General features: G+C 31.8%; 7 protein-coding genes across 7 annotated transcripts; 1 reads left to right on the forward strand and 6 right to left on the reverse strand.

The window, feature by feature from the left end:
- Positions 1-24: 24 nt before the first annotated feature.
- On the reverse strand, positions 25-7,815 carry cubi_01880 (uncharacterized protein; the record flags this gene model as incomplete). The annotated part of the gene is made up of 1 exon (XM_029018892.1): positions 25-7,815. The coding sequence occupies one exon, from the start codon at positions 7,813-7,815 to the stop codon at positions 25-27; it is 7,791 nt and encodes a 2,596-aa protein (XP_028876366.1).
- A 662-nt stretch (positions 7,816-8,477) lies between these two features.
- On the forward strand, positions 8,478-9,368 carry cubi_01881 (uncharacterized protein; the record flags this gene model as incomplete). The annotated part of the gene is made up of 1 exon (XM_029018893.1): positions 8,478-9,368. The coding sequence occupies one exon, from the start codon at positions 8,478-8,480 to the stop codon at positions 9,366-9,368; it is 891 nt and encodes a 296-aa protein (XP_028876367.1).
- Positions 9,369-9,426: 58 nt separating this feature from the next.
- Positions 9,427-10,767, reverse strand: cubi_01882 (enolase; the record flags this gene model as incomplete). Its single annotated transcript, XM_029018894.1, has 1 exon — positions 9,427-10,767. One exon carries the CDS (start codon positions 10,765-10,767, stop codon positions 9,427-9,429), a length of 1,341 nt encoding a protein of 446 aa, XP_028876368.1.
- A 361-nt stretch (positions 10,768-11,128) lies between these two features.
- cubi_01883 (uncharacterized protein) lies at positions 11,129-11,491 on the reverse strand (the record flags this gene model as incomplete). The annotated part of the gene is made up of 1 exon (XM_029018895.1): positions 11,129-11,491. The coding sequence occupies one exon, from the start codon at positions 11,489-11,491 to the stop codon at positions 11,129-11,131; it is 363 nt and encodes a 120-aa protein (XP_028876369.1).
- A 345-nt stretch (positions 11,492-11,836) lies between these two features.
- cubi_01884 (uncharacterized protein) lies at positions 11,837-14,482 on the reverse strand (the record flags this gene model as incomplete). Its single annotated transcript, XM_029018896.1, has 1 exon — positions 11,837-14,482. The coding sequence occupies one exon, from the start codon at positions 14,480-14,482 to the stop codon at positions 11,837-11,839; it is 2,646 nt and encodes an 881-aa protein (XP_028876370.1).
- A 29-nt stretch (positions 14,483-14,511) lies between these two features.
- Positions 14,512-17,626, reverse strand: cubi_01885 (uncharacterized protein; the record flags this gene model as incomplete). The annotated part of the gene is made up of 2 exons (XM_029018897.1): positions 14,512-15,281; positions 15,328-17,626. 2 exons carry the CDS (start codon positions 17,624-17,626, stop codon positions 14,512-14,514), a joined length of 3,069 nt encoding a protein of 1,022 aa, XP_028876371.1.
- A 598-nt stretch (positions 17,627-18,224) lies between these two features.
- On the reverse strand, positions 18,225-20,261 carry cubi_01886 (uncharacterized protein; the record flags this gene model as incomplete). The annotated part of the gene is made up of 1 exon (XM_029018898.1): positions 18,225-20,261. One exon carries the CDS (start codon positions 20,259-20,261, stop codon positions 18,225-18,227), a length of 2,037 nt encoding a protein of 678 aa, XP_028876372.1.
- Between the last annotated feature and the right edge of the window lie 213 nt (positions 20,262-20,474).

Genomic DNA, 20,474 nt, shown 5'->3' on the forward strand with positions numbered 1-20,474 from the left:
TCTACATTTTTAGATTATATAAATTTACCATCCGAACCCAGAGAACCAGCTAGATTCTTGTGCTGCTGAGGGGGACGGAGGGGGAGCAGGGGGAGTAGATTCCGATCCACCGAACCATCCCCCAAACCATGAAGATTCTTCCGCAGGTGGTGAAGGGGTGGAACTTGGGATAGGACTAGAAGTGTATGGGACCTGAAGATTGTTTTCATTAGAAACGTTTTGTATTGGGTTTTCTGTTGCAGTTGGAGTGGGAGGAGGAGCAGGAGTTGTTTCTGATGTTCCAAACCACCCACTAAACCAAGATGACTCTTCTGCAGGTGCAGGTGCTGGCTGTGGAGAGGAAGGTACAGAAATTTGTTTTGTATTTTCTTTAGAAATATTTGTAGGTTCTGGGCCTGCGACCGCAACTGGAGTTGGAGGTGGAGCAGGAGTTGTTTCTGATGTGCCAAACCACCCACTAAACCACGATGACTCTTCTGCAGGTGCTGGTGCTGGTGCTGGTGCTGGTGCTGGTGCTGGTGCTGGCTGCGGAGATGAAGGCATGGAAATTTGCTTCGTATTTTCTTTAGAAATATTCATAGGTTCTGGGTTTGCTATTGCAACTGGAGTTGGGGGTGGAGCAGGAGTTGTTTCTGATGTTCCAAACCACCCACTAAACCACGATGACTCCTCTGCAGGTGCTGGTGCAGGTGCAGGCGGTGGAGATGAAGGCATGGAAACTTGCTTCGTATTTTCTTTAGAAATATTCATAGGTTCTGAGTTTCCCATTGCAACTGGAGTCGGAGGTGGAGCAGGAGTTGTTTCTGATGTGCCAAACCACCCACTAAACCACGATGATTCCTCTGCAGGTGATTGAGGAGCAGGAGTTTGTGTGTAATATGTTTGTTCTAGGGCCGCTGCACTTTTAGCTTTTGGGTTAATTGAATTTGATCTTTTGGGAGATTGTTGCGGTGAATTTTGGGCTGAGGGGTCCGGGGTAACACTGAACCAGCTCCCAAACCACGATGATTCTTCCGCAGGAGGCGGAGAAGAGACTGCTGGTGCCCGAAGTGAATCTGTTGCAGCAACATTTATATATTCTGAATTATAATTCATTATAGGAGTTGGAGGAGGAGCAGGGGTTGTTTCAGATGTTCCAAACCAACCACTAAACCAAGAAGAATTTTCCGCAGGAGGTGGTGATTTAGGCTCAGGTGCAGGAGAAACTTTTATAGAAGGGAAGTTATTAATGGATGATATATTGTTTTTATTCTCTTTATTTTTTTGCATATTTCTGCTTTTGGCAGAACTTTCCTTTCTTTGTCCATTATTTTTTATTCCAGACTTTTCCTTTGAAATATTTACTTTTGCTGGTTCTGCAGTTCCACCAAACCAACCACTAAACCAAGAAGTTTCTTCTGCAGGAGCCGGAGTAGGAGGCGGGGGTGGTGGTTGCTGAGTTTCTTGGTTATACCCATTTTCTATTGGAGCTTGAATGCCAGATGAATTATCTGTCGGTACTAAAGGAGGGGGTGGAGACCAATTCGTTTCCGGTTTGTCGTTCGTTTTTACAATAGGGGTTGGTGGAGGAGCAGGAGGGGTCTCTGCTGCACCCCAAAACCAGCCACTAAACCAGGATGTTTCTTGTGCAGGTGTGGGTGTGGGTGTGGGTGTAGGTGTGGGCGTGGGTGAGGAAATTACTTGAGAGAAATTGCCACTATTTTCATAGTTTTTATTATTATCTTTTAGAGTCTGATTGTTTGAAGACTTCCTTTTTAGTCTTGGCTGATTATTTTTAGTTATATTTTTTTGTGTAGTCTTTGCCATTTTAACATTGGTTTTTGGATTTTCCGGAGTATTTGAATATCCAAACCATCCCCAAAATGAACTTTCTTGTCCATTTGTTTGGTTTTCTACCTCCGGTATTAATCCAGTCTCCTTAATATAGTTCTCTTCTGGCCTTTTCTCTATTTCGGGTTTATTTTTTGGTTTAGAAATATCCCGATCCGAAAAATCAATGAAATCTTCTATATCTAAGCTTTCATCATCATTTGATGTCGCTTTAGTAGCCCTTGCGTCTGACTTCGAACTATTAAAATATTTATTATTGCTAGACTTGTTTTCAATATAATAGTTTTGAAGAGGCGGAGGAGGGTAGTTTGCTTGTTTTGCCTTTGGTGAAGAATTGCTATTAAGATTTGATCTCTTAATTTGAACTTGATTATTAATTTCACCCCCTTCATTTAGTGTTTCTTGATTAATAGCCTTAGTATCCGTTATTTGATCTTTGTTTCCTTGAATTTCATTATTAGGTTCAGAGTATCCAAACCAGCTTGAAAACCAAGAACTACTTTGATTTTTAGTATCAGACTGTTGTTTTGAAGATTTTAAAATTGTTTTCTTAACCGTTTTTAAGCTACCTAACCTATTAAGATCCGAATTTTCTAAATTTCTTGACTTATTAATATTCGCAACGCTTTTTTTCTCTCTAGCAATTCTTTGTCCATTCTTTGAATATTTTCTTATCATTTTAATGTTCATTATTCTACTCAATTCGTCCTCTTTAATTCTATCAAGATCTAGTTTCATTTGCATAATGTTTCTATGCATTATTGCTCTTTCCAAATCGTTCTTTGGAGAAATCAAAGGTTTGTGTATTTCAGTTCCCTTTTTCTTTTCTATTTTGTCCTTTGTACTTAACTCCCCTGAAAAATCCGTATTTTTTTGTTTTTCACCAGTATACAAATATGGTGAGTTTCCTTTAATTATTTGAGGTTTAATTGTTTTTATATCTTGTATATTTTGTGACAAGAGTTCGTTAGTATCCGACAATATTTTTTTTAACATTGAAATTTCATTAGCTTCAATTAAAATATTACAATTTTGAGGGTTGGAATTAACTTCTGGTTTTGAAACTCTATCTATTACACCATATTCTCTCAAAATTAGTTCTATTTGGCCCTTTAATTGAGCAAAATCATTGGAACTATATATATTACTACTGTTGTTAGTTATTTTCAAATCTTTATCTTCTTTCTGTATATTTTCTGAACATATATAATTTGCCTTACTTCTTTCCTTATCTAATTCAATTTTTTTTAATTTCCTTTGATGTCGTCTTTCATTGTGTCTACATCTATCTTTATATTTACCTTTATGCCTATGTTTGCAACTTGACTTTCTATGCTTCTTTTCTAGTTTGAATGATTTGGTTCCATTATAGTGATAATGTTTGTGGTAATGTTTTGGATAGTTATTACAATAATCAAATTTGTGTGCATTATTCATGATATTTGCATTATCCTGCTTCATTTTTCTAAGTTTAGTTTCTTCTTTAATAATATGCAGTGTAATTGGATCGATTTTGCTGTCATTGATCTCATGCCTACTACAAATGTGGCAGGAACAATTTGACCCAGTATTATAATTTTCAGCCTTATAACCATTGAAGTAATTTCTGAGTAGCTTAAAATAATTTCTCCTAGTTCTATTTTTCATATAAATATCTTCGTACTTATTAATGGTGCTTGTACCTATGTCACTATCTAAACCAATACTTTTGTTTCTAGTCAATTTCTTGTTCTCTAAAGCTTCCATTTGGTGAATTTGGTGCTCTGATTTTAATATATTTTCCATTAAATTTATTTTTAATGTTTTATTTGTGGTATTCACCATACCTTCATTTCTTGGGCTCCTAATTGAAATCTTATTAAGGTCAACTACATTATGAATATTTCTGTTTGCTATCTTTTTCCTTGAAATCCTTCTAAGAAGCCTTTTAGAACTACTATTTTCTAACTTTAATTTATTTAAAGATGATCTTTCAAGTGATTTATTGTTTTGATCTATTGAAGAAAAGTCTGATGAAAGTAATTTTTCAATAGCAACCAACTTTCTGCTCTCACTAGAATTTACCTGTTTATTACTGAATTTTTCTTTATTTAGATGATTTTCATATTGTCTCGGGGGTTCTAGTTGATTCATTTTCGAATCTGGTGAAAAATTTGAATTTTCGTTGGTTAAATTATATCTGTGTATAAAAGGTTTTAATTCGAGTCCGAATGATTTTTTTCTTTGAGCTTGAATATCTAAATTATGATCTCTATCATATATTTGATTACTTTCTTCATTTCTATTTCCGAATACTTTACATAACTTACTAAAAACATCTCTAAATTGTGAAAACATAACTTTTGACTTTTCATTTATGCCAATACTTGTTTCACCCCTAGTTAAATTATCTGTTATATTAATTTGATTGTTATTGCTATAAATTCTATATTGCAATATTGGGGCAGTTAAATGATTTCTTAAAAGTGCCCTTTTTCTTTGGCTTAACAATTGCTTTTGAACTTTATCTCCTTTAAAAGATATACTCGAATCTGACCTTTTAACCAACCCTTTTTTTATGTTTGGTTTATTTTGATTTTGTAAAAGTTCTGGGTCTATACAATCTTCCAGAGTAATTATTTTCTTCAAACTAGCTTTGGAAACGAGTTTTTTGCTATCTGAGTCGATTGTACTATTTACCTGAAAGTCATTACCTTTCTTTATAGAACTTGAGTCTTTGAAATTAATATCAAAATTTGTGTTAATAACTTCACTTGACATTTTTTGAGCTTGATCATTTTTTTTTTTGCAGGAAAATATATTTGTTTTATCTCTATCCTTGATTGTTTCGTTCCATTTCCCTTTTAATATATCTTTGTTTTCACCTTTTTCTGGAGGGCTGTTATTTTTTGACCCTTTGTTAAATACTTGATCCACATATTTCTGATTGGCTACTGGTTTAATTATTTCACATTTTTGATTCGGATTTGAAATATCTACACTACTCGTTGGTTCCATTTCACCTATTTTCTTCTGTGAATCCTTTTTAGTATTCACGGCCAGTTTACCCTTACCTCGGAGTAAGTCCTTATTATTATTCTTTAATTCTATCTCATCGGACACTAAATTGTTCTCTACTATAAATTTTACAGCAGGAGGTTGTTTGTTAGGTTTTTCACTATATTTTTTGGTAAATTTAACAGAATTATCTGTGGCATTTTTTTGAATTATTCTAGAATTAGTTTTATTTGCTAGTTTGTTTTCTATTATGTTGAATTTTGGATTATTATCCATTTTCTTTTCTTTATTTACTAATTCTTTACTTACTGCATCTTTTTCAGAGTTTAATTTTGCAGAAAATTTATCATCTTTTTTAAGTCCATTAGTTTTTGCAGAATCTAATTCGGAAACGGCATTTAGAGCCTTATTCTGTTTCTTTTCGTTTGACTTAGCAATAAAAAATAATTTCAATTCATCCTTAAAGTCCATTTCTTCCAAATTATTATTTTTATTTCGTTCAGCAGATTCTTTAATTTTATTTTTAGAATTCTCATCAAATTTATCATTTTGAATTAACTCATCGCCTGATTCTATTTGATTCATACATGGAGTTTTCCCATTTATTATAGAATTCTTCTTTTTTGGTTCAGTTTTATTTATAGAGTTGTTATTACTTTCTAATAGTGCAAATTTAGGTGTACTTTTAGACTTCTGTTTATTGTCTTGCTTTAAGTTTGTTAGTGTCTGATTTGATATTTCTTGTCCGTTACTTTTGTCTTCAAAAATTATTTTTTGGTCTGACTCAGGTTCTTTTTCTTCTTTTAACGTTTTCCTAAGATTTTCTCTTTCCTCTACTTTTAGTTTTAGTTCTTCCTGAAAATTGACTTCATCTTTAACACCATGATTTTTAATTTGTAATTTAAGTTCATTAGGGATAATTTTTGAAATCTCCTCCAAATTAGTATTCATAATAAGCCCATCTATTGATCTCTCTTCTAAACTTGAAGAATCTTTTACTTCAAGCTCAATTTTATCTGCATCCTCAGTTTTTGGCTTTTCCATAAGAGCACCATCTTTCAACTCCAGTATATCGCTAAGAATGTCTCTTTGAGCAGATTTTTCATCATTATTATTATCTAATTTTGCTTGATCTTCTGATTTTTGAGCATTATTTGAGCTCAAATCTTTAAGTTTTAATTCCTCCTTAGTATCCGAGATTGTTTGCTTTGGTGTATCTTTCGAACCTTCCAGATACTTTTCATCACTTTTTTTCTCTTGAAAGTCTTGATGTTTTTTGTAATTTAAATCAGAATCACCTGTTATTTTTTTATCTTCAATTACTTGTTCACCACTTGTTTCATTATCATCTTCACTTTTTTTATCATGCTTTAAATCGCTTATTGTCTTTGGTTTGTTAGCCTCTACTAATATATCATTTTTATCATTTCCATCTTTAAAATTTCCTTCTGAATGTATTGTTTTCTCGTTCTTTTCTTCTATTTGTTCAGTTACTATTGTGTTATTTATTTTAGATTGTTCAATATTTAACTCAATTTTTTCTTGTGTTTTTTCATTGCACTTTACCTCTTCGTTAAATGGAACTTGATCAATGTTAATCTTATTTTTGTGTTCTAATTTTCCCTGATTGTTTGGCTCTGGTTCTTTTGTATTTTTTTCGTTACTTAAATTCAAGTTGTCCCCCTGATCATTTTTGCAAATTAACTTGTTTACTTTAATGCCTCTTTGTTCATTAAAATTGTCTTCACCTTTTGAACATTTAGTATTACTTGGGGAATCCTCGATTATTAGGTTATAATCCTGTTTCAATTCGTCTATTAATCCGCTATCATTGGAAATTTGACAATCAGAAGAAACTGATGTTTTAATTAGATCTTCTGGAGAATTTTGAGACGAAATTTTTGTCTCGCCTAATTCTTCAATCCTTTCTGAATCAAATTTATTGAAAACTTTAATTTCATGTGTTGTATTATTAATAAAGTTTTTTTCGGTATACTCATCTAATTTTTTGTCATTTACTGGAATTAAATTAGTGTTATTCAATTCAGCTTTTGAAACTAATTTAATATTTTTTATTTCTTCATTAGTTGATTTCTTGGCAGTAAATTCCGATTTATCATTTAAATTATTGTCCTGATCTAAACTTATCTTTTCAAGTTTGGCTTCTTTCTCAAAATTCTGGCTTTTAAGGCTTATTCCATTTAATATTGCACTTTTTTTTATACTGACTTTATTAAAAGCAGGTTTACTATCTTTGGAAACGAGATTGCTATTTAAACCTATCAATTTAGAGCCATTTTTTTCAATAAATTTATCCTTTATATTACTTTTACTTGAACTCAATCCGGAAATTGCACTGCTAACCTTTGGCTTTTGGCTATCTTTACCTGAGCTTAAATCATATCGATGAATATTACTTTTTACATTTAGTGAATGTTCTTCTTCATGCAACTTAATAAGAGATTGTAGTTTGGACTTGACTTTCTCCATAATTTTCTTTGGAGATTTAACTTTTTTGTGAATGAGAGAAGTTTCAGAATCATAGCTTCGTTTTTCCATTAAGTCAATTTTTTGTTTAGTTCCGAGAATTGCAGAATTGTACTTTATATTATTACTGAAATAGTCTTCAACACTCATTAAACTGCTAGAATGTTTAAGATTATCTTCTTTATCTGAGTCCCAATCAACTTGAACTAGACTAAAACAATGTTTTCCCAACATCCTATTTTTTATTTGGTTAGCAGATATGTCTCCATAATTAGTTGATATTGATTTATTCACACCAAGTTCTGGTTCCTGAGGTATTGACAAATTGGCAGAAAAAACACTTGAACGGCTACTAGAGGACGAATCTAAGTTATCATTGTTGTATAGTTGATTTATCCTTTGTATAGAGTTATCATTTTTGAATCTTTCCTTGACCTTGCCAAGCTCTAGAAGTGGAAGAACAACCTCACCTTTGGCATTATTAATGTTGTTGTTACTCATCTATTATTTTCTCCATTAATTTTAGTATATAATAGTTACCTTAAATTCCGAAAATATTATTTTCCATCATAAATCTTAAGAGAAAATTCGTTTATCTTTTCAACTGGTCAAGTCTTGACATACCACCCACAAAAATAACAAAATAAATTATAAGATATTCTAGTAATAATAATTTTAATTCCTTAAAATTACCTTATTTTTAATTGAATTTTAATTAATAAAAATTACATTTAACTATTCACTACCTCCCTAAACCCACTCCAGAACACACATGCACCTTTAACTACCGCATGTTACCGCCAAACTCATCTTAATAATTTAAGGCGATAAAAAGACTAATTTTTTTTTTTATTAATTCCACATTTTCTTCGTTATTAAATAATTAAAACCTATAGTCTTACTTTCGGCACAATTGGTGGGTTATTTCTCACCAGATCTGCCAAGATAAGAGAAATAATGTTACTGGAATAGAATGGAAGAAATTTTAGATCTTTATTAACCAAAACCTAGTAATCATTCATTAAAGAAGTTATAACTGAGTATAACAAAAATTATTCATTTAAACTGGCCAAATATATTTGCAAAGATTATTAAATCACATATTATACATTGATTTATATTTACAACAACTAGTGAATAGATGAATATAAAGAATCAATTTAATGATTTCAAAATTTAAAAATATACAATTTATTAAAATTCTTATTGTTGGGATACTTCCTTGTTTGAACGCACTTTTTTGGTTAGGTTTTATTTCCAATGGGTTGTTCGCAATGTATAGTATGCATTTTATATGCATGATTCTTGTCCCAACATTTTGTTACGGCTTCAAATTTCTTAGAAGCAATTTAAGTGATGTTATAGAATATGGAAAAAATTTTGACATAATGAAGTGCATATATATTTGCTTTTTTACCTCGGCTTCTGGGACCGCATGCCTTTTTTTGCTATTAGAAGTATCAAAAATAATTCCAGCATTCGACCTTTTAAAAATTGAAGGAATCAGAGATGGACTAATAAAAGAAGGGATAATAAAAGATCCAAAAGATGGCCTTAGTTTTTTTATTTGGTTTTCAAGTATCTACTTTTCAATAGTTAATCCAATTATAGAAGAGCTTTTTTGGAGATCTTTTGTTTATAAAGAATTAACCATGTCATTAAGAATTCAAAACGAATCAAATTTACGGTCAAATTATATTATTAACGAAATCAGAGATAATTATTCAGACTTTCTAATGGCAAGAGATCATAGCAATTATTTAATTGAAAAGTGTCAGGATATCGAAAGTGGGCAAATTAACTACAAAGAAAACACTGAACTTGCAAGTATCATTTCCTCTGCATTATATTCACTTTATCACTTTTTTGTGCTAATACATTTCACCTCTATCACCTTCTCGGCACTATCAACAGTTTCGTTAGCAATTGCCGGCAGAATGTTGCTATACGTCAGCAGAAAGCTCGATATCATATACTCTATTTACATTCACATCGGGATGGACATATCAATAGTACTATTTTTAATGCTATCTTTGAAAGAGAGAAAAATCTAAAACTTAAAACTCAGGTGGAAAAAAAACTTAAACGATTTCTATCCTACAAATCATGTACTTATCTGATTCTTGCGATTGGTTTTCTGAAATTAACCCCTGCAAAAGTGCAGTTGCTACCGAGTTCTTCTTCAATACGCATGAGCTGGTTATACTTAGCGACACGCTCACTTCTGCAAGGTGCTCCAGTTTTAAGCTGACCAGTTCCTAACCCTACAGTTAAGTCTGCGATAAATGTGTCCTCAGTCTCTCCAGATCTGTGAGAGACCTGAATTCCCCACCCAAATGATCTTGCAAGATCAAAAGCCTCAATTGCCTCTGTAACAGTACCGATTTGGTTAACCTTTAGCAGCAAAGCATTGCATGCACCTTTATCCTTGCCAATTTTGAGACGGGTCATGTTAGTTACAAATAAATCGTCTCCCATAATTTGAACCTTTTCGCCGACCTGGTTTGTCAATGATGCATATGCTTCATAATCATCCTGGTCAAATGGGTCTTCAATACTTGCGATATCATATTTTGAACAAATATTCTTCCACATTTCCGTTAATTCTTGACTTGAAAGATAATTATTGGAGTTCTTGCACTTGAAGCTTAAATCATAGCACTTCTTATCCTCAACAAAGAATTCAGATGCTGCAGGATCTAAGGAAATTTTGATTTTCCCTGAATATCCACAAATACTAATTGCCTCAGTAATCAAATCAAGTGCTTCCTCTGGGGTAGCAATATCTGGAGCAAAACCACCTTCATCGCCAATATTGGTAGCTCCCAATCCATATTTCTTCTTGATGACTGACTTGAGAGTGTGGTAGACTTCTGCACCGTATCTAAGTGCTTCCTTGAAGTTTGGTGCACCAACCGGAAAAATCATGAACTCCTGTGGAGCAAGAGCATTACCTGCATGTTTCCCCCCATTCAAAACATTAAATGATGGTACTGGCATAACAAATTTACTAGTATCATTTCCTGCCAATTCTGCAATATACTTGTATAATGGGAGGCCCCTTGCTGCTGCTCCTGCTCTGGCAAGAGCAAATGAAACCGCTGTCGTTGCATTAGCACCGAGCTTAGACTTTGTAAAACCATATTCATTCTTTGAACCGTCCAACTGTTCAGTCATCATGGTGTCTAGTTCCTTTTGATGTGTTGGGTCCTTTCCAATAAATGCAGGCCCAATTATCTTATTTACATTGTCAACAGCCTTTTGTACGCCCTTACCAAGATATCTTTTTTCGTCCCCATCGCGTAGTTCTTTAGCTTCATATATACCTGTTGAGGCTCCAGATGGACAGCATGCTCTGAATATTCCCTGCTCAGTTTCGATTTCTGCTTCCACGGTTGGATTTCCTCTAGAATCCAATATCTCACGTGCTTTTACTGACAAGATAGAAGGCATAGTTAAACCTCAGTGCAAAAACTTCAAATAAATTTGGAAAATAATTTCAAAAAAAAAAATACTATATTACTTCTGAAATGAAATAAAGTAAAATATCCTCACAATATCTTTACTTATAACCTCGGGCATGCCGTGTACGAATTAGAGTCTGGTGTGCAGGCGCCTGATCCTTTATATCTTTTGAATTGCCACTAATCCAAGTGCCCGCTTTTTAAGAATCTATACAAAAAAGTATTGGAGAGAAAGTGGATGAAAAAAAAAAATAGTTACGATGCAATATGGAACGAAGTGTGTGTAAAAGGCTACACCCTGAGCTATAGAGTCAATCGAATTTCAATGTATTTTGTTTCCCCTACCAAATCTAGTAGTCATGTTGATATACAGTGGGTCTAATCATTTGTCTCCCTATTTGCCCAATCCATTCCTCTTTCTCAATTGGGTTTTCAGCTATTAAAAAGAAAACTCTGCTTGGGGTATCAACCCTAAATGAATTCTCTTTGTTCGTATCTTCATCCGCGGATCTAACAGTTAGACACTCAGAGAGCATTAATGATTCTGTAGGAGTAGAAAGGCTTCTTTGGTCTTTGAAGCTCGCAATGTAGTTCTTTGTTAAGACAAACCATCTTCTACGCCAATCCTTTAGAAATCGACTTTGTTTGTAAAGCCACCCCTGTTTAACAATCTCGTCTTGCCTAATGGAAATTTGTGGATTTCCCAAGAACATGTGTGGTTGTTATCTACAAGTACTAAGGTTTCTCTCTAAATATTAAACTTATATTGCTTGCAGTAGTGTTGTCTGAACGAATGAATTCACAAAATTTAAATGGGGTAAGAAGCACTTTAAGAAAACTTTGCAATTTAAAAGTCACTATTTCCCCCAACAACTTGTGTATTCGAATAACTAAATGAACGTTTTCAAATTCATTAATTTCACATTTTTTTTGAAAATTGGCGCCGCCAGCTTGGCTATACAATCCTTAGTTATGGCGGTAGCATGTTAAAAAATGGGAAAGAAATAATTCAAGATAAATTAAATTGTGTATTTTAAGCTGGAATTAAAAAATGTGGTTTATAACTGTGTGGCTTCTGGTTCAACTACTGTTGAATTTGGAGTTATTTCTTCTTCATTTGTCTCCTCTTTTGTATCGTCATAATCTTCGATTTCAAATTTGTCATTATTGACACTTTCTGGGCAATCTTCATTGGGCGGTTGTAATTCAGTTATTTCTGTGTCATTTACAAATTCATTTCCCTCTTCAATGACCCCATTTTCTAGGTTGCCTGTGACTTCTTCATATGCTATTTCCGTTTCCCCCTGAACATTTTCCACTTGGTAAGGATATTGTATTATGTTATTTGACTGATCAACATAAATTATCTGATTACCATCCGAATCAAAATCTGCATTTCTAAAATAATTTTCATCATAATAATATACTGTTTCAAATTGATCTGCTTCGTCACATATATATACGTTATCAGTTTTGGAAACTTCTAAATCAAGCTTTTCTGGATCAATATGAATTTCGCTACTTAACTGTTTTTGAACGGCAAAAGGTTTTGATTCAGGTCCTTCCTTTGAATAATAATATACATCATATTCGCTTTCCGTTTCGTATTCATCAACTTCTGGTTCATATTCTTCGCTACTTTCACTTTCCTCACTACTTTCTTTATAGTCCATAAAGATGCGTTTATTGTATTCATTTACAAAGATAGGATAGAATGGATTCGAATAAAAATCTTCCAGAAGTTTTGAGTGTTTTTCTTGTATCCAATCAGGAGCATTTATTGGCTGCTTAAATTTATCATTTGCATGATCTTTTATCTCCTTAATAATATCAAGTTGCTCCTTTTTAAAGATTAAATTTTCAAAAGAAGAAAGCAACTTACTTCTGTAATCTGAATTTAAATTTGTTATCTTGTTAATTGTATCATTGCATGTAGACTCTTTGGAATTTTTTACCTCACAAGACAATTTAATAACATTTGCAAGATGCGAAAGCGCTAAGTTCCTAAATTTATCAATATTTTTTTGTTCTTGAGTCTTATTTATTAACATTGTTAAGTGGTTAAGTTTCTCATCAGGAATAAAACTCAGAGTATTATTGATGTTATTAAGAATTTCTCTATTGTTAAGATCTTCACCCAAAATGTTAGTGTCGCTTTTAATTTTAGTGATATTATCTTCAGAGAAAAAGCCTTTTTTTGCTTTATTTAATCTATCTTTATCTATTTTAGACAAGAGCTTAGATTTCGTATCTGCAGCTATCTTTAACTCACGTAATGTGCTATTTCCATTTATTCGAGAAAAAGCCCCTAATTTAGATGATCCATTTGTCATCTCATTCTTAAGATTTGAGCATTTGCTCCAAATATAAAGGAATTTCTTAATCGCAGATATGTGATTATGTTGCACAATGCATGCCAGTTTGTAACAAGAAAGTATATTTTTAAACATTGAAATAATATTTGTAGCAACATCTTCGTTATTAACAACATCTTTTTTCCAAAACATTTCATCTTTCTTTAACATTGCATTTTTTGATAATTGTGAAAATCCATACTTAATTCTTTTCAAAATTATGTGTTTGATAAGGGAGGCACCAGCAAAAATTTCGGAGCCTAATCTTCCCTTCAATTCCATCCTTGCCTGATATCGTAGTAGTCGGAAAACATATGATTGATTTCTCCTAATTACATCTTTAAATAAATTGTCTAATTTCCCAGCACCACTACCAATTTCAAGAGACGATTTTACGGCTCTGGTTAATTGGTCACGTGTAAGTCTTGCGTTATCTCTTTCCATTTCTCTTAATTTTAGCTTTTCATCCTTCATTTTTACTTCCTCCTGAAGGTCTCTAATATATTTCTGGAATGCAAGAGCATTTTCACCTGAAATCCCTTCCTCAGTAACTTCCAATCTATTAACCAATTTGGGTTTAATATACCTTCTTCTGGCCATATTATCACTTACATCAGGTGTAAAAGGATATTTATTTTCATTTATAGGTTCAATTATATCATTGATTTGTAAATCTTTTTTGTCGTTTTCTTGTTTAGGTTGGCTTAATATATTTTCAAATTCTACCTTATTTTTTGTGTTATCTAATGACAACAAAAAAAGATTTTTTATATATCCTTGTTCAAATTGTGTTGTGTTAGAATTATAAAGATTCATAATCGCTTCATCTCGAACCTTTTCAACTAGTTTGTTTTCTCTTTCTTTGGATATAATGAACGCCATCTTGTTTAATCCGTGTTTTTTCAACCATGAAAGTGTTTCCATTGGCTGTAACTCCCTAATGTCAAACTTTTCGAGAGATTGTCTGTTATTATATAAGTTATCATCACTAAACATATCAGAGCTTTCACTAGTTTTATCAGAGAGGCTTTCACTACTCGAATATGAATCCTCGCTTTCAAATTCGGATTCAACCTGCCGACTATTAATTGAATATGACTTTTCAGACTTGCTACCTAAGTCTGTATTATTCATCTTTTTAATAGAATTCTCTTTCCGAGAAAGTTGTTTTATTAGTTTTTCATCTTCCGCATCCGTTAAGCCATCATATTTCTCTTTTAGGTCGAGTTCATTCTCGTTCATTTCAAAATCGTCCTTTATTGTCACGTTTTTTTTGGGGGCCACATCCTTTGATGAATAAGTCCTTTCAGTATTTTTTTTTGAACTACTTCTAGATAAGCTTTTTTCCATATTTGCTTTTCACCCAAAAATTAATATTTTTAGTATTGAATATCTAGTAATGCTTCAAGTGAGTCAATCCTCCAACTTTCCCAGCCATTAATCAAAGCCAAATCCTCGTATCCCAGTATAATATCGTCTTTTGAGACCTCACTTTTCACGTAAATTTTTTTTATATTCATTAAGTGATTTTGTATTCTTACACACAGTGTTTGAATGTCAATTTCTGATTTGGCGCTTTCCATGCAAAACCACCATCCCCACTGAAAAAAAAAGTCCTTTAAATTAACTCCTACTACTGAAGAGAAAATAATTATCCAAGTAGCCATTTTTTGTTCGTTATTTTGTGTTTGAATTATTTCCTTGTCAATCTCTAACAATCTATCATATACTTGGAAAACCGTTTTAAATGTATCCCACCCAAATAAAATTATCAAAATTAAATAATTGCAGAATGCGATCCCGTGATTTGTCATCCATTTTTCTCTAAAAATCAGCTCCATATTTTCAGGGACTTCTTTTTCGGAATTTATTTCAAGCAGATATTCTATTCCAAGACTGATTTGGTCTATGACATAACTAATGTTAAAAGGATACAAATTAGGATGTAATTTATAGTACGAATACATTGTAAATAAGTTAACAGTAACTTCTTCTGTTCCGTTGAATGTCCAATAATCAGATTGTCTATTATGACCTAATTCATGATATATTCCCCAATTCCCTTCTTTTTTCAAAGTTTTCAAATCTAATAATCCGCCAGTTTCCAAGTGCTCTTCAACTATGTCTAAGTGTGTCAATATTGGATAACCTAAAAATATGGTTAATCAATCAAACAAATAAAATTAAAAACCTACCACTATGCATATATCCATCCGAAATCTGTGTATCACATACAATTCTTTCCTTGGTCCATTTGTAATTATAATAAAGTTCATTTTGAGTGTCAACAACCCTATCCCAAAACTCAAGTAAATCATCAACCATAAAACAATTTATCCTATACAAAACCCTGCTTGGAATTGTAAGAATTATTTTCTTTCCATGTAATTCTATCCAAGCAGGTAATAAATTCGAAAATTTTTTGTTTTCCTTTGAAAAAATCCTTGTCCATACGTTTATATCAGTGATTACTCTTCTATTATCTCCTAGGCAAGTATTAATCTTCAACTTATCTATTGTGTAAATGGGAGTTAGTTCTACTTCGTCTTCATTTAGTGTTATAAACTTAATCATCCCTATTATATTATTGTAAGATTGGTCTTTATTCAATTTCGTTAATGGTTCAATGGTACTTGAGAGTTCAATATTTGGAATATACTCAAAATATACAATTCCTTCACATGGGGAATCAATAGTAATACAACTCGATTCTAGAATGTTCCAATTATAAATTTTATTAATCAATGGAATTCTCCTTAATATTTTTTTTTCCTTATATCTAAGAAAATCACTGTGGCTACCAATATGTATCTTTGATTTAAATGGAAATGAGCAGTATTTGTTCCCAGAAATAAATTCAACTTTTAAAGGTTTCCTGTACTTAATATAAACTCCTGTGTTTTGCCACTCAAAAGGGATATCGTAAACTGGGCAACATAACTCATTTGTTGACAAATTCAGTTCTTTGTAAGTTTCACTCAAATATAAGTCTGATATATTATCTTCTAATTTCCAAAATTGATTCGCATTTATCCAATCATCAAAATCATCAAAAGAGTACTTCTTGTTTTGAAAATCGCCAATTACATCTAGTTTATTTTCGATTAATCTTGAACAAGCAATTGCCATATTCAAAATATTTATTCCTTCCTCCATATTAAAAGGAGGTCTTAATTTTAAATAAGTTTTTTTTTTTAATAACTCAACTATTAAATTTAGAATTTTATTTTGCTCAGTTGTTTTTAAATCCATATTTAGATGGCATTCAATATCTTTTGTCATTAGAAAGTACTCATCAATATTCAATTCATTCTTTATTCCCTTATTAATTGAATTTATTAACTCTTTCCAATAATAAAATGAACTTAAAAGGCAATTTGACGAGTTTTGGATATTGATATAATTTTCTTCATTACAAAAGTATTCGTTAGTAAAAATCATTCCCATCTCTTTATTTATTCCATTCGAAATTGAATGAGAATTTAATCTTCCACCACTAATATATTCCCATCCCCATGGACAAAGTCCAATAATAATTAAATTTCCAGAAAAAATATAGCTCTTAAGTATTTTTGAAGATAATTTTGTCTCATGAATTGGTTTTTTTTGCTCTTTGTTTCCGTTAATTACTATTATATCAAGTTTATGATTACTAATACTCTTTTCAATGTTACTTAGTTCAACAGATTCGAATAATGAACCCCTAGAATAAATAAAGTTATCATTGCTAATATTACGAATAAAGTTTGAGGAATCATAATCTGAAAAACCTAAGAACCCAACACACTTCTCTTTTTTGGTTTCGCCTTTGAATTGAAAGAAATTTTTCAGAACAACTTTTAATACCTCATGTCCACTTCTTTCCAACAAAAAACTTTCATGAGAGAACGATAAAATTGCCCCATCACCGCATAAAGATATTCCAGAACACCAACTGAAACTGCCTCTATTATGATTTTTTCCACAAAACAGTCCAAAAGTTCTTTCCCCAAAACAATGAATTTGTCCTGGTGTCCCATTTAATTCTATGTTATTCAACCCTTTTAAAAGGAAATCTCTTATTAATTTTACATTGAGTTTAATCAAGTGATTCTTCAAACCAAAATCAAAGAAGTCATTGTGAATTTCATTAATATTAATAATATGATAGTCATCATTTCCCAAGCAAAGCATGAATAATTTCTCATTGCATTTATTATCTATATTTATGTTCAAAACCACATGGTATTTTCTATCCTCATTAATAATTTCAAAATCATTAGTTTTTTCCCAATTTATATGATCTTCCGAAAAATTCAAAAGTTCTCCCAACTCTAAATTCAATCTACCTAATTTTAAATTACGAACAAAATCTATGCTTTTACATTTGTATATTTTTAAATCATCTCTTCGCAGCATATCCTCACACTTTTTATTCGGAATATAAATAGAAAATTTGCTACAATCAGACACATTGTTCGGCACTAAAAACCAGATTCCAGGAGATATCTCCATTTCAATTCAAAGGATCAATTACTTGATAAAAATTTTAAAAATTCGAACGATCCGGATACACATAGAGCAAATGGGGAGCAGCCAAGATAAAAAAAAAGTGAATACAGATCAACTATATGAGAATAACCACTAAATAATATAATTATTAAAAAAGGCGAGAATTAAACTAGGATTTGCTCAAAACAAGAAGATATGTTGCAAGGTTTTGACTCAAATACCTTTTATGAATCCCGCAGTAAAACCGAAGTTCGAGAAATAATTTAGTAACAATTTACCAAATTATCTAATCTCTAAAAAGGCAGCCTTAAGGACCTTGCAGATAAATAGTGTAATTTAGTAGTAGTACACTACTTAATTATACTACAAACAAATTTAACTTGTTAATAACCTCATTTTATCGTAGTGTCTGGTCAATATAAATGTATTTTAGATTACAGTATATCTATGAGAAAATACAAGATAAGAACTGATATCTTATTTATATTGAAATTGGCTACGAAGAAAGAATGAAAATTCTTCGCAAGAATGATTCGCTGTATGTCTTACAATGAACAATTATAGGTGATTGGCGGTATAATGAGCGGGTGTTTCTTATACATTAATTTTTCGAGTTCTTCTTTCTTGAGTGTTTTTTCTTCTTTTTAATGTGTTTAGGTATTTTATTTAATCTCCTTTCTCTGTTTTCTTCTTTTACAAGTTGTTTCCACTCTTTTTTTGTAATGTTTTCTGGGATCTTCCCGTTAAACTGTTTCGGAATTTGTTTTTCCTGTATGTCTTCGTTAAGTTTAAGTTCTTCAGATAACTCGTCTTCGGAAGGTTCGTGCAAACTATCTTCCCCATTACTGTTTGTGCTTGATTCTAAATCAAAACGATCGTCTTTTATACTAAGTGATGAAATTTCAAGTTCAAGCTCTGTACTAATATCATTTCTCCTTACAACACAGTCTTCCCCACACTCACTTTCATTATCTCGAACTGAATCGCTATAAGCCAAATCGTTATTATTTTTATCGCAGATAAAGTGCCCATATAATAACTCTTGTCCGCACTCCTTTCTTTCCAGTTCTTTTTCAAGAGTTTTCCTATCCATTATTTGATTTAAATGAAGTGGTGTCCAGGTATTTAAGAATACACTATTTCCATCTTTATTTTTAGAATCTTCATAGTTTTTATCAGTAATACTATTGAAAGCTTCAAACTTAGCATTATTGTATTTTCCATTAGACAAAAGATGATATACTGTGAAAAACAATATCGATATAAAAACCTTTTGATTATCATTAGAGTTTTTGATAATAATATCCTTCTGAGAATTTAAATAAGAACATTTTAATTCATATTCTCTTTCATTAGCATCAAATTCTGGCCATATAAGTTCGTTGCTTTCAAGAATGTTTAATATAATATTTTTAACATTAGAAATCAGTTCAACATTCGAGGAAGATAGTGATTCCTCATAGAACTTAACCAGATCGTTAGGTTTGATCATTGTAATTAAATTATATAGTTCTGATGGAGACAGTATTATATTTGTTGAGTAGTTATTTAGAGTACTGAATAGGTCATTTAATATGGACATTTCATCATCTACATCGTTCTCATTAAGATTATCTGCAACTTCAATGTCTTCTTGATTTTTTCTACTTTGAAGTACCTTATTAAAGAATATAGTTACGTTTATGCAGTCTCTCTTTAAAAACTCTAAACCTAAAGGGTGATCATGTTCCATAGATTGTGAAACATCAATAACATAAACATGTCCTTTATAAAATAGAGTATTATATTCAGACATATCCCCATGAATAAGATGGCATTCGTTAAACATAATATGCATTATGCCAATCATTTCAATGTAAAGGCGAATCCAATTTTTCTTTCCAAGACTAATTGGTACATCCTTCAATCTGGGAGCAGCACTCTCTGTATTATTGTTGATATTGTTTCTAAGTTCAATTTCATGTTGTTTATTGTCTTCAACACGATTTTCTAGGTTAGATCCGTAACCAATATATGACATTACAAAAATGTGTTTTTTGATATAAATGGGGATGGGACATCGTAACCCAGAAATAACAATACGTCTCAAATTTCTAAATTCTTTTTCGCACCATTGAGTGACCATCTTCCTGGGGTTTTTTGATTTCAAATATCCTCTCCTAAATCTGAATTCTCCTTCCACATATTTTGACCTATCCTTAAAAGTAAGTACCGAAGTCTTGAAAACTTTGATTGCTCTATTAACATAATTGAGATCTGCAGATTTTTCGATTTCATCTATAACATCTAAGTCTTCTTGAGAAAGACAGTTCCTTGTAAAAAGTTCGGAACCATAGAGTTTTAGGTCATCAAAGAATGTAGTTCCTCTATAGACATTAGCCTCCTTTCCAGTACTGATTGTCCCATACATATTTGAAAATACTCCTCTTTTTTTTGCTCTTTCCAACATGAGCATCGTTCTACCATCAAGCGCTTGCATTACAGTAGCCCTAGTATCTCTGGTTAAGCCTCTTGATCTATGCTTTTGACCCTTTTCATCACTAGCCCTAGCTTGGTTATATGCAACTTGGTTTACTTTACAGATATCTCCGGGCAAAATATCATATGCCAGAGTTCTTCCCGACTGTTTAGTACTCATTATATAAAAATTTAGGATTTATGTTATTAGCTATTTCATAAAATTGTACTGAAAAACTTTTTGGCAGATCGCTCCAGTGATTAATTTATCTAAAAATAGTATTAAAGGCAAAAATGACTCATGGCGCCTAAAATTGTAGAGAACATTAGAATATAATTTACCAAAAAAAAGAAAATTAACTTCTAGTATTTATTGATGTTACCTAAAAACATT

Source organism: Cryptosporidium ubiquitum, assembly GCF_001865345.1.
Source record: "Cryptosporidium ubiquitum isolate 39726 chromosome Unknown contig_12, whole genome shotgun sequence".
Lineage (NCBI taxonomy): Eukaryota > Apicomplexa > Conoidasida > Eucoccidiorida > Cryptosporidiidae > Cryptosporidium > Cryptosporidium ubiquitum.